Source organism: Euprymna scolopes, chromosome 39 (genome assembly GCF_053919585.1).
Source record: "Euprymna scolopes isolate OS-2025 chromosome 39, ASM5391958v1, whole genome shotgun sequence".
Lineage (NCBI taxonomy): Eukaryota > Metazoa > Mollusca > Cephalopoda > Sepiida > Sepiolidae > Euprymna > Euprymna scolopes.
Genome location: NC_136520.1, coordinates 25,097,334 through 25,112,786, shown reverse-complemented (window position 1 = coordinate 25,112,786; position 15,453 = coordinate 25,097,334). Strand labels below are relative to the sequence as shown.

Below are 15,453 nucleotides of genomic sequence, written 5' to 3'. Positions count from 1 at the left end.
ATTAGCAATACATATGAAAAAATTTAGATGGCTTAAAATATTTCAATATTGGTATATATAGAAAGAGCTTGATAAGCTAAGAAAGAATCTTAAATTTTTAAAATCCAATTAAAATCAAGGAAGTTATGACTATTTTTATGCCCTGCGTGTTTGGATATTTTCCCCTCTTTAAAACATTTTTTGCACTACTTTTTCAGTAAAAATGCTATATCTTTGTTAAAACACAAGACTAAGCAATGAAATTTGCCATATAAGTGTATTTTTGTGCAAGGAATCTGAATATGCTATTGGAAATCCCCAGAAATGAATGGTTTCCAAATAATCTGCAGTAAATGTACATAAATATGCTGTGATTGCTTAAAAATGCCATGTATTCATTAAAAGAAAAGAAGTTAGAGAACTCAAAGTTTAGTTGTAATGCATTTTATGTGCCAAAAACTGAAATCGAAATCTAGGATTGGTTAAAAATGAATATATTGCAATATTTCTTTGGTATTAATGTAGATTAATACCTTCTATTACCCCTCCTCGTCTGACCACCTCTCCAAAATATGTGATTCTACCTTTATAGACATTTGCATGTGAACAACTTGAAAAACTTTAATAAAAGATAAACAAAAATTATTTTAGAATTTAATGTGAAATGATTTCTCATTTTGAATCATTCAAGCGTTTTAGGGCAGTTACCCCCTTTCCTATGATAGATAAATCCTGGGTGTTTTTTTTTTTTGTTTGTTTGTTTGTTTTCTAAAAGGTGATTATGCGTGGTTTTTAGAGGGTCATTGTGCAATTATGAGAAGGTAGGGAGGTTGCCACTCTGACTTTGGATTAATGATAGGGCTAAGGAAAATTATGTGTGAACATCCTGAAGACTTGATAGAAACAAAACAAAAACAATTTAAGAATTTAGAGTGGGGGTTGGTTTCACATAAATGTAAAATAATTCACCATTTCAAGACGATCCTAGCATTAGGAAAGTTGACCAATTTATGGTGGGGGGGGATTAATCATGTGCACTTTTCTTTAACCGTTTTTTATGCTTTTTTTTACATTTATATGAGCTCACAGAGGAAGTTTGTTTAGTGCCACTTTTACTTAGCGTTATTGTTAAGGATAAAGGTTTTAGGAGGAGGCTTGCCACTCATACCTAGGATCAGACATAGAATTAAGAGTTTTTTTTTTTTTTTTAAGAGGTGTTTGATACCCATTGTGAAACTTTACAAGAATTATGACAGACAGACAAAAATAAATGTTATTTAAAAAAGTGATGTCCCTCTAACAGAAAACATGATGCTTGGAAAAATATCAAGTATTTAAATTCTGTTTAAATATAAAAAAAAGAAACAAATTTTTGCTAAAGCTGACAAATTGCTAAAAATTTTGAATTAATGTTATTTTGATTTTTAATTACATTTCATGTCTTTTCCTACCGTTGTTATTTTTTAACTAAGCACCTCCTACAAATATTTAAATATTGATTAGTTTTTTTTATTTTTAATAATCGGGTGGATTAGTTTCCATTCAATAATAATTCACTGAAAACATTTTTTTAAGGGACGAAAATTAAGTGTGTGTACCGTTCGTACACGTGAACCAAAACATCATATTTCACATTTTCGCTTGTTAAAATATGTTAAAATTTACTACTACCCAATTTTTAAAAATATTTGTATGGTTGATAACAAAATAGCTCTAACATGTAAGAATTTTTTTTATAACCAGATTTTTACTTAAAAAAAAAAAATCGATTTGGAATAAAAATCAACAACAAAAACAAACGTCTGTTTACGCCATGTTATCACTGCTGCTGAGTGCTACTATCACTAATACTACAGAAGTCTTGATTCAAATTCATAACGATTTTTTCGGATATTATGTTTTTAAATTGCTATGTAGAGAAAACACTGTCCAATCATCTTTTTAACGAATAAACATAGTAAAAAGATTGTTTTATTTAATAGTGAGTGTCCGAAGAAAATCTTTTTCAAAATTTTCAATACTCATCATTTCGAAATTTTTTTTTTTAACACAACAAAAAAACGAGTGGTCAAATGAATTTCGGACACTCGAAATTATTAAAAATGACATCTTTTTTGGCTAATTTCAAAATTTTATTCTAAAATTCTTCACAGAAACACGCTACGAATGTTTAGAAATCGGGGGGGGGGGGCGTTACAAAATCTTACCAAAAATGCCGTGTTATGATGTTCACATTTTTATCATTTATTTGCTTAAAACTCTAAAAATATATGATGTTATTTACTAATTTATTTGAAAGTATATTCATTTCTGAACAAAACAGTGGTATTTTGAAGACTTAAACTGCTTTGGTTTTTAAAATATGACTTTTAGCAGAAACCCCTTGAAATCTGTGATTCTCCAAAGCGTTTTAACGGCCATGTGTATTGCTACTTTAATTAGCACCTTCTGATTTGACGATGGGCGCAACAGCAAAGACGTCACATTTTTTTTCACATTCTTTTCCTCCTTCGTGGTACGGATTCGACCCTGCCTGCCTTCTACCACTTTTTTTTTTTTTTTTTTTTTTTTTTTTTTTTAACTCAACACACACCTCCAAACACCTGGGCAACACTAGGCACCCAGGCTAGATCTGAATAATCGAAATAATACGACTATCTAAAACCCTGTGAATAATACCTTATCTGAAAAATATTGTCAAACTTTCTGGCAAAACTTTTTCTTTTTTTTCTTTTAGGTTACACTCCAGCCCTGGCATGTGCCCCCACAAGCCAAGTGGCAGACTGCCTGGCTATTATTCTAAACCATATGATGCCTTTCCAATCTTTAAATAATTCCTCCAGTTATAGGCTCAGTCGTTCCAGTCTTGGTGAGTAACTTTTCCTCACAATATTCCTTATTCTTTTTTTAGTTTTATTTTATGATTAATTATTATTACAACTTCCTGTTTATTTCATGATTATTTACTTTTTGAAAAATTTTACGTTTTGAAATTATTTACTTTTTGAAATTATTTACTTTTTGAAATTATTTACTTTTTGAAATTATTTACTTTTTGAAATTATTTGCTTTTTATAATTATTTGCTTTTTATAATTATTTGCTTTTTGAAAAATTTTCTTTAAATATTTCAGGTAAGATTTATTGGGATATTTATTAATATACTAGACCCCTCTAAGGGTAGGGTCACAGCTTGTTTGTGTAAAACGTTATAAAGATCTCTCCTCCTCCTAGGTTTCATGGATAACTTCATTTTGCAGTGTCATCCACTGTGCATAATTTCACTCATCCCACTGTTTTAATGAATGAGGTCATCATTTAGTGATGTCATTCACTGTGCACTATTATCACTGCTGATTTAATGAATGACATAACAAAATTATGATGTAATATTTAATGAATGACATAACAAAATTATGATGCAATATTTAAATGAATGACATAACAAAATTATGATGATATATTTAATGAATGACATAACAAAATTATGATGCAATATTTAATGAACGACATGACACAATTATGATGCAATATTTAATGAATGACATGACAAAAGTATGATGCAATATTTAATGAACGACATAACAAAATTATGATGCAATATTTAAGGAATGACATAACAAAATTATGATGTAATATTAAAGGAATGACATAACAAAATTATGATGCAATATTTAAGGAATGACATAACAAAATTATGATGCAATATTTAAGGAATGACATAAAAAAATTATGATGCAATATTTGCATGAACGACATAACAAAATTATGATGCAATATCTAATGAATGACATAAAAAAGTATGATGTAATATGTAAGGAATGACATAAAATTATGATGCAATATTTAAATGAATGACATAACAAAACTATGATGCAATATTTAAGGAATGACATAACAAAAGTATGATGCAATATTTACATGAACGACGTAACAAAATTATGACGCAATATTTAATGAATGACATAACAAAATTATGATGTAATATTAAAGGAATGACATAACAAAATTATGATGCAATATATAATGAACGACATAACAAAATTATGATGCAATATTTACATGAACGACGTAACAAAATTATGATGCAATATTTAATGAATGACATAAAAAAGTATGATGTAATATGTAAGGAATGACATAAAATTATGATGCAATATTTAAATGAATGACATAACAAAATTATGATGCAATATTTAATGAATGACATAACAAAATTATGATGCAATATTTAATGAATGACATGAAAAAATTATGATGCAATATTTAATGAATGCCACAACAAAATTATGATGCAATATTTAATGAATGACATAACAAAATTATGATGCAATATTTGCATGAACGACATAACAAAATTATGATGAAATATTTAATGAATGCCATAGCAAAATTATGATGAAATATTTAATGAATGCCATAACAAAATTATGATGCAATATTTAATGAATGACATAACAAAATTATGATGCAATATTTAATGAATGACATGACAAAATTATGATGCAATATTTAAGGAATGACATAAACAAAATTATGATGCAATATTTGCATGAACGACATAACAAAATTATGATGCAATATTTAAGGACTGACATAAAATTATGATGCAATATTTAATGAATGCCATAACAAAATTTGATGTAATATTTAAGGAATGACATAACAAAATTATGATGCAATATTTGCATGAATGACATAACAAAATTATAATGCAATATTTGCATGAACGACATAACAAAATTATGATGCAATATTTAATGAATGACATAACAAAATTATGATGCAATATTTAATGAATGACATAACAAAAGTATGATGCAATATTTAAGGAATGACATAAAAAAATTATGATGCAATATTTAATGAACGACATAACAAAATTATGATGCAATATTTGCATGAACGACATAACAAAATTATGATGAAATATTTAATGAATGCCATAACAAAATTATGATGCAATATTTAAGGAATGACATAACAAAATTATGATGCAATATTTAATGAATGACATGACAAAATTATGATGCAATATTTAAGGAATGACATAACAAAATTATGATGCAATATTTGCATGAACGACATAACAAAATTATGATGCAATATTTAATGAATGACATAACAAAATTATGATGCAATATTTAAGGAATGACATAACAAACTTATGATGCAATATTTAATGAACGACATAACAAATTTATGATGCAATATTTGCATGAACGACATAACAAAATTATGATGCAATATTTAATGAATGACATAAAATTATGATGCAATATTTAATGAATGCCATAACAAAATTTGATGTAATATTTAAGGAATGACATAACAAAATTATGATGCAATATTTGCATGAATGACATAACAAAATTATGATGCAATATTTGCATGAACGACATAACAAAATTATGATGCAATATTTAATGAATGACATAACAAAATTATGATGCAATATTTAATGAATGACATAACAAAAGTATGATGCAATATTTAAGGAATGACATAAAAAAATTATGATGCAATATTTAATGAACGACATAACAAAATTATGATGCAATATTTGCATGAACAACATAACAATTATGATGCAATATTTAATGAATGACATAACAAAATTATGATGCAATATTTAAGGAATGACATAAAATTATGATGCAATATTTAAGGAATGACATAACAAAATTATGATGCAATATTTGCATGCATGACACAACAAAATTATGATGCAATATTTAAATGAATGACATAACAAAAGTATGATGCAATATTGAATGAATGACATAACAAAATTATGATGCAATATTTAAGGAATGACATAACAAAATTATGATGCAATATTTTAGGAATGACACAACAAAATTATGATGCAATATTTAATGAATGACATAATAAAATTATGATGCAATATTTAAGGAATGACATAACAAAATTATGATGCAATATTTGCATGAATGACATAACAAAATTATAATGCAATATTTGCATGAATGACATAACAAAATTATGATGCAATATTTAATGAATGACATAACAAAATTATGATGCAATATTTAATGAATGACATAACAAAATTATGATGCAATATTTAAGGAATGACATAACAAAATTATGATGCAATATTTAAGGAATGACATAACAAAATTATGATGAATATTTAAGGAATGACATAACAAAATTATGATGCAATATTTAAGGAATGACATAACAAAATTGTGATGCAATATTTAATGAACGACATAACAAAAATTATGATGCAATATTTACATGAACGACATAACAAAATTATGATGCAATATTTAATGAATGACATAACAAAATTATGATGCAATATTTAATGAATGACACAACAAAATTATGATGCAATATTTAAGGAATGACATAACAAAATTATGATGCAATATTTAATGAATGACATAACAAAATTATGATGCAATATTTAATGAACGACATAACAAAATTATGATGCAATATTTACGGAATGACATAACAAAATTATGATGCAATATTTAAGGAATGACATAACAAAATTATGATGCAATATTTAATGAACGACATAACAAAATTATGATGCAATATTTACATGAACGACGTAACAAAATTATGATGCAATATTTAATGAATGACATAACAAAATTATGATGCAATATTTAATGAATGACATAACAAAATTATGATGCAATATTTAAGGAATGACATAACAAAATTATGATGCAATATTTAAGGAATGACATAACAAAATTATGATGCAATATTTAATGAACGACGTAACAAAATTATGATGCAATATTTAATGAATGACATAACAAAATTATGATGCAATATTTAATGAATGACATAACAAAATTATGATGCAATATTTAATGAACGACATAACAAAATTATGATGCAATATTTAATGAACAACATAAAAGTATGATGCAATATTTAAATGAATGACATAACAAAATTATGATGCAATATATAATGAACGACATAACAACATTATAATGCAATATTTAATGAATGACGTAACAAAATTATGATGCAATATTTAAATGAATGACATGACAAAATTATGATGCAATATTTAAATGCACGGCATAACAAATTTATGATGCAATATTTAAATGCACGACATAACAAAATTATGATGCAATATTTAATGAACGACATAACAAAATTATGATGCAATATTTAAATGAACAACATAACAAAATTATGATGCAATATTTAAATGAACGACATAACAAAATTATGATGCAATATTTAATGAATGACTTAAAAAATTTATCATGCAAACAAATAAGAGCTGAAATGTTTAATTGTAAATAGATGCTTATTTTTATACTGTTATAATTGGTTAATAAAAGAAATTTTCTTGTAACAAATATTGGGTCACCGGTGGTCTAAATAAAAACGTAAAGGATTTCCCCCCTACTCCTCTTGTTGGTTTGATGGATAATGTCATAATTTTGTGACTTCATTTGCTGCACACGGTTATCATATAAAGGCAAATAATCTGTACAAATCTGTTCTCTCACAAATTTCATGAATATTTATTAATTGATGTCTAATATCTATGGTGTTTGAAATTTCATTTTCTGTTAATTGGTTTCACTTTTGCCACTAAGTCTTTGTTTGCATGGCCATGCTTAACATTTTTTCCTGAATTGAAAAAAATTGCTTCTGCACAATTTATATTTTTCAAGATTATATAAAAATACACTAAAGTAATTTATGTTGATTCGTAGATTATTATCCTCCACTCATTTTTTTTTTTTTTTAAACAATGGAATCGCTCGATTGCTGAAGATGCAATGCAAGAAAAAAATAATTTAAAAAATATCATCTGATATTAATGTTGTGTTGAACATGAAACTAAAATACATTTTTTTGCCATTTGGGTGAGGATTAAAGTGTCTTATATTGAAAGCTTCATCTCCCCTCCCAAGAAATTTCAATAGGTGCTAAAAAAACAACCATGGTATACTCCTGAATGTGACATGAACATTGCTTACAAAAATCTCAATTGCTTTCAAAGAAATAATCCTGCAACCAAAGCCAATTTTTATGATTGCTAGCAACCTCTGCAAAATGGTTATAGAAAACGTGAAAGAGTCCAATGACAAATCCATAAAATCTAAAGTAGTCATGCAGATACCAAGTTCTCATAAATTTTGGCAAATAACAAATAGGATTCTGAACAGAGGTAAGACTTTACATCTGATAAAGTCAAGATAAATAACTTAGCATCAAATTCTACCGCTTACAATCAAGGTTGTTTACTTGATGTGTTTCTTGCTATAACTAAAAACACTTTGACTGACATTCGTATATCTGTCCAAGATGTTGCCAAACTTATCCAGAACCTTAATACCAGGAAAGCAACTGGTCTTGACAACATTCCAATCATAGTTTCAGTTGCATCTTTTTAATTACTATCTTCTATTCTTACAAGGTCTTGGATATGATCTTAAACTATATCTGATGGTGAGACCCCAGCTTATGGGCTTTGGGGAGTGTGGAGCCACCTTTTAATTGCCATTGCTCATAAGTCCACTCTAACCTGGAGTGGTAGTACCTGTTAGGGTACCAACTATGGGTTAAATAGAAACTGACTTGAAAAAATCAAATATATTCTATTAAAAAATTGTTCTTTAGAATCACTGGATTCAGCATTAAATAACCTGAAAAGGGTTGATATGCCGTAAAATAAAAACAACCAACCAACCCACCTATTCTTACAAAGTTGTTCAATCATTGCTTAAAAGATAAAAGCTTCCCTTCATCTTACAAAACTTTATCAGTTTTCTTAGTATTTAAAAATATTAGAGATCAGTGTTCCGCATTTCAGTACAGACTAATTATTCTCCTGTGCATCATGAGTAAATTGTTTGAGACAGTGATAAATTCGAAAAATTGTCAGCAACCTCAGCAAAACCAATTTACTCAGTGACAAACAATATGGATTTCATCCTGGAAGATGAACAGATGACACGCTGACTGTAATATCACACAGGATCAGCAAATCTATTTATGGAGGCTTCATTTCTAGAGCAATAGTTGTTGACATATCAGTGACTTTTGTTTTGGCACAAAGATCTGCTACACAAGTTTGCTAGTTATGGAATATTTGGCAATATCTTCACAACCTTCAAATTCTTTTCTATGATAGGTTTTTTAAAAGTAGTCATTGATGGGCAGAAGTCTGAAACGCATTGTATTAATGCTGATGTGCTTCAAGGATCCATTCTGAGTTCAACCCTCTTTCCGATCTGCATTAATGATCTAACACTGTAAGATCATTTGTTGATATTTATGCAGATGTCACGCCCATCTATGGGAGTGTTTTGACGAGCATAAAGATCTTTCTGATTCTTTCACTTTTGACCTGGAGAATACTGTGCAATGGGGGGAAAAAAGTGTCTTTTAAGACATCTAAAATCAAGCTTTTTATTTCACCACCAATACTCAGACCCTTATATTAACTCGGTTGAAATGGATGGCGCTTCCCTTGAAGAGGCTCATTTCTTTGATAAGCTTTTAGGGATGATGGTCACCTTAAATCTGAAATAAGACATCAGATTTGTTGCTAAGGTCTCTGGAAACATGGTTGGATCATGCTATCACACCAGAAAGGATATCACCCCTAATGCAATCCTGTATAAAAGGCAGAGTACAAAATAGATTTGGCAATCTAGTGGTGGATGTCTTCTCTTTCTTGCAGCCTTTTTCTCACAGCAGTGTGCTAGCCTTTCTCTACTCTATTGTTATTTTCAAGTAGCTGCTCGACTGAGTTCCAATTTCTGTTTACCCCCAATAAGAAATAACAAAAACTACATCCATTGTAAATACTTTCCCTTTCTCCTCTGTATCTAAAACTAAACGGAATTTCCATGAGCAGAGTTTTTTCCAAGAATGGTTAATTTGTAGAACACAGTAGCATGGGGCTGTTTCTCAGCTGACTAGAGCATGGGTGTTTTCAAGGCCAATGTTCACAAATAAGCCATCTTAAATAATCAAATTCAGCCCAGATCCAACCATGGTCTGCAATCCTCAAGATGCTAACCTTATCATCCACCTGACACAAACCATTAACTTTTGTCCTCAAATGGCCTTTGGGCCTTGATGAGCAATGATTCATTAGTAAAAAGGAAAAAAAGGATTATAAAATAATTCTGTGTACTATATTTTGTAAATATGAAAAAAAATGCTTTTGTGCATTTTACTAGCAGTTCAGCCTGGCTTTGCTCGGACCCTATGTACTGTTCATAACTTTATCTGCATATATATATATATATTAATTTTGATCCATGTCCATGTAACCTACATCTAAAATTTCAAGTGTTTAATCCCAAAATGGCCAAAAGAGTATGGAGTCTGCAAAGGTCAACTCTTTCAACTTGGCAGCCAAATTTTCATCCAAAAACCGGTTAAAAAGCTTACCCTATGTCAAAAATTAGTTATTTTGTAAAGACCGCAGAGGTCAAATTTTTAAAACTTTGACCCCAATTTTGACCCCTTAACATTTATTGTTTTGGTCTCAAATCAAATTAAAAAGGTTGATCCATGTCCAAGTAACCTACATCTAAAATTTCAAGTGTTTAGACCCAAAATTGGCGTAGGAGTTTGGTAGAGTCTCTAAAGGTCAAATTGTTGAACTTTGACCCCTTGACAGCCAAATTTCTGTCGGAAAACCAATTAAAAAGATTTCCCAAACCTCAATACCCCTTATGTCAAATTTTGAGTCTGTAGACTGAAAATTGACAAAGTAGTTTGGCAGGGAAATGTACACACAGACACACGCACACACACAATTTCACTTTTATAGATATATAGACTATTTATATGCCTGTTATCACCTGTCATCCAATTTTTTAAAGTCATTTTTTTTTTTTTTCAATTTCATTTGATGTGCTGTTGTGTCAAGTGTCAAATTCTAGCTAAAATACACTTTTGAAAATCAACATGTAGTATCTGTTCTGTCCAAAGTTTGTACAATACTATTGTGTGGTCTGCGTATATGCTGGACATTAATAGGATGAAAATATGTCACAAACTTTTCTGGAACTTCGATAACCATAGTATTTAGATAATTAGATGTTTTGGTTTGAACAAAGCTGATACAATTACATTGTGGAGTTTGTGTTCGTGCTGAACATTCAAAGAATGAATATATCTTCAAGCATGGCAATAATATATAAAAGATGGATACACCTATGAAACTTCCATGGATCCTGATAGTCTATATAATAATATACGCTATCGTAATTCCATATTCGTTCATTGTCACTCTCCATTTGTTTTTTTTAACATACCCCACCCCAACCGATGAATTTGTACATATATTTTTTTATAAAAAAAAAAGTGAAAGCATGGGGGATACTGTTAAGTAGGTTTTACCTTTAGAGTGAATATAGTAGTTTGGTGACTGAAACTAGTATAGAGAATAAATTAAGAGGATGACAACTGACTTGTCCCACCTCAATTTTGACCTTGTGTTACGTTTTATTTTATAAAGAAAATTTATTTGAACTCCCTGTAAAGTTTTAAAGATAAATAAAATCACAATTTCGATTTTACCCATTTGAAAATGAATTGTTTGAAAATCAAATTATGTTGTCAACAAAAAATGTATAAATTTAAATTAGTACATTTCAAAAAATTACCTTTGTTTTATTGATTACAAGAATATTTAACTGAAAATTATTTTTATAGTAAGGCGATATAACATTATTTATTGTCTTAAAAAAGAATTAAATTACTATAATTTTAAATAAATAAAGAAGAGGTACTTCCGTCTTATTTCTAGAATATGTAACTTTATAATGACAAGATGGTGATTGATTGTTAATTTTATGATGCTAAGAAACAATTCTGACTTTACCTTTTTACCAAATCAAATTATGTTGTCTTATCGATTAAAAAGGCACAACTTAAAATAAATTTCAAAAAATGGCATTCATTTTATTGATTTGAAACATATTTAGATGATGTAATTAAACCCAGAACTTTTTTAAATAATTAGTTTGCTATAATTTCAGATGAATAAATTTTAAATTGATAAAGAAGAAACACATATTTTTTAAAAAATTTTCATAATTAATTTTACAAACAAAAGACTTATTCCTTATTAGTATATTTACTCTAACAGACATTAATTATTGATTGTAAATTAATTATTAATTTATGTACAAAACAATGGAGTTTCCACATGGTCTCACTACTTACAACTAATTCATATAAGACGCTTAGTTTGTGTGTGTTTTTCTAAGGAAAGAAATATTAGAGAATTTACATAAAATCTAAAAATAAAAAATTTACCCAAGACAATGGAAATGATTCCTGAATCTGTTAGCGCCCTCCTAACCTAAGATATGTCTAGGGGCCAAATCTCCTTTAAAACTTTAAATATATCCTATTTTGATGAAATTTATAATGTTTAAGATTCTCCAGGGAGGACAATGGAAATGTCCTGAATCTCTACATTACTCTCTGTGTCAAATATATATGCGATCCATGAAGACAGAATTCTTTTAAAGCAATGTTGGGTTTCACTATTAATCTTTTTTTTTTTTAAATTACATTTTCACCCCAAACAAGGCACATTGCCACTTTGGTGTAGGGGGCTACTATCAGGGGCAACAACTACTGGGGCACTATGTTGGGATTTGGGCAGCAAGATGTCGGTTCATGTTACACTTGAACTTCTGCATGTCAGTACAGTTGGGGAAGCAGGGACCTAGAATGGAAATCCAGAGTCTAGCGGTTCTGGGGAAGAAACTACTGGAGTAGAAAGATCTTTAACATCTAGGGATCTCTACTGTGTAGGGGTGGGATTTAGCTACCTGTCGGGTTTGTTGAGGGTGTCTACGTCGTGGGGGCACAAGTGTCTGCAGTTCGCCAGAGCATTCACCATTAAAATACTTGTAGAACAGGCAGAGGGATGCAACGTTTTGTCGATGGGACAGAGGCTGAAGCTTAGATGCCAGTTCAGGGCCTATCAGATTGGCGACTCTCTTTTGAACCTTGTCTAGGAGCAAGAGACTAGCAGCAGATGCACCAGCCAAAATGTGACAGCAATACTCCATACATAGACGAATGGTGGCCTTATAGAGGTACAGGATACTTTCGGGTGTTAATAGTTTTCTAGCACGGTAGAGAGAGCCTACCTTCTTCGCAGCGGCCCTGGCAATGTTTTCAATATAATTGTTCCAACTCATGTTTCCTGTGAACGTTAGGCCAAGCAGTTTGAAAATGTACTCTCAGATAAAGAGTCACTAGCCATTGCTATTGATGGCAGAGAAGGTTTCTTGTAATTATTGAAGGAAACCAATTTAGTCTTGGCAGCATTGAATGTGACCATCCATTTTTATCCCCATTCCACTACAGATTGGAGGTCATCCTCTAGTGTTTTTGCTATTTCTTTAGATATGTGTTCATTTGTTTTCCTATCATGCCTGTTATAGAGTGTAGTGTCATCAACATATATACCCATCTCAGAGGCAATTTTGTCAGGGAGGTCATTTATGAATATTAGGAACAACAGATGTCCAAGGATAGACCCTTGAGACACTCCCGCATTTATATCATATCGTTTAGATGTACGACCGTCGATGACAACCTGGATTTTTCTCTAAGAAGGATTTAATTATGTTAATATTCTACCAGTGATACCGTATGATCTAATTTTCCTGAGGAGACCCTCATGCTATACCCTGTCAAAAGCCCTGGATATATCTAGAGCTACCGCTCTGCCATCTCCCGCTTTGCCCAGTGAATGGTATATAGGTTCAGAGAATCCTCTAGTGTTTTTGCTATTTCTTTAGATATGTGTTCATTTGTTTTCCTATCATGCCTGTTATAGAGTGTAGTGTCATCAACATATATACCCATCTCAGAGGCAATTTTGTCAGGGAGGTCATTTATGAATATTAGGAACAACAGATGTCCAAGGATAGACCCTTGAGACACTCCCGCATTTATATCATATCGTTTAGATGTACGACCGTCGATGACAACCTGGATTTTTCTCTAAGAAGGATTTAATTATGTTAATATTCTACCAGTGATACCGTATGATCTAATTTTCCTGAGGAGACCCTCATGCTATACCCTGTCAAAAGCCCTGGATATATCTAGAGCTACCGCTCTGCCATCTCCCGCTTTGCCCAGTGAATGGTATATAGGTTCAGAGAATACAGTGAGGATATCTGCTGTGGAACGGGCTTGTCTAAATCCATATTATTTGTCAGTCAGAAGTTTAGCATCTGTAAGATGATGGACTAGAACATGGTTAATTATGGTTTCTAATATTTTGGCGAAAAGTGGGAGGAGGCTAATAGGGCGATAATTTGATGGGTCAGTTCTTTCACCAGAGTTCTTGAATACTGGTACCACAGAAGCAGTTTTCCAACAGCCCGTAAAGCATGATTCATTAAGGCATTTGTTGAAGAGTTTGGAGAGAACTGAAACTACTTCGGATGAGCACTTTTTTAATAGCACAGCTGGGATGAAATCGGGTCCACATGCTTTTGAAGTGTCAGGGTTTTTTATGATAGCATGCACCTGATCAGGGGTGATTTTTAGATTGTCTAGCGTGGCGTCTGTCCGCAAAGGAAAGTCAGGCAGGGGGTTGTTGGAAGGGTCCAGTGTGGAGTTTGAGGCAAACCGACTGGCAAGCATATTAAGTCTTGTCGGTTGCTGAGCAAACAACCTCATGATTGTTGGATAGTGGGGAAATTGTTGATTGCCCATTATTTACTAAACTGTTGTAGATTTTCCAGAAGTCACAAGTGCCTAATTTTTGTGCTTTGATGCATTTTTTTAGTTGTTTCAGTACATTCTCTCTTAGCTGTCGCTATTTCTTTCTTAACGTTACTTCTAGCTTCTATATACTTCTGTCTGTTTGAACTGGACTTATGTTGGTTAAATCTGCGGTATGCATGCTGCCTTTGAGCAATGGTAGTTGCGCAAATAGAAGTAAACCATTGGGGAGTATGGGGCTTGTTATAAAATTTCTGCATGGGAACATGTGCTTCAATTGCCGTTTTGAACCATTCAGTGGTCTCGTTTGCGCACTATTCAGCAGGAAGAGAAAAAATATTTCCCCATGTGGCATCTCTGATAAAATCTCTGATGGCTTCCCAGTCAGCCTTTTTATAATATCTCGTTGTTTTGAGCACTGGCTCTTCAGTTTTAGGTCTAGAGTAGGGTGATTTCGACCATTATCACTGCATGATCAGCGTTCCTGAGTGGGCTGTCAGTATTTGTTATACAATCATCGGGAACTGATGTCAGAAACAGATCTAGAAGTGATGCGTGTTGTTCTTGCTGATCAGGGAAACCAGTTGGAAACGTAACCATTTGTGATAGGGAATGAGATATAGCGAAGCTATGTGTTGTGCTGCATGCTGCATCTGTGTAAGTAGAGAATCCATGCCAGTTTTTGTGGTGGACATTAAAGTCACCAAATACATATACTTGTGTGCTA

The 15,453-nt window shown here is 31.0% G+C and overlaps 1 protein-coding gene across 11 annotated transcripts in view; it reads left to right on the top strand.

Moving 5' to 3' along the window:
* Window positions 1–15,453, top strand: part of LOC145263676 (uncharacterized) — a 514,716-nt gene that overhangs the window by 391,274 nt on the left and 107,989 nt on the right. For all 11 annotated transcript variants that reach the window (XM_080120559.1, XM_080120558.1, XM_080120561.1 and 8 more), the window contains one exon: window positions 2,717–2,848. In XM_080120559.1, coding sequence (XP_079976685.1) covers window positions 2,717–2,848 — 132 coding nt within the window. The remainder of the gene's footprint in view (window positions 1–2,716; window positions 2,849–15,453) is intronic.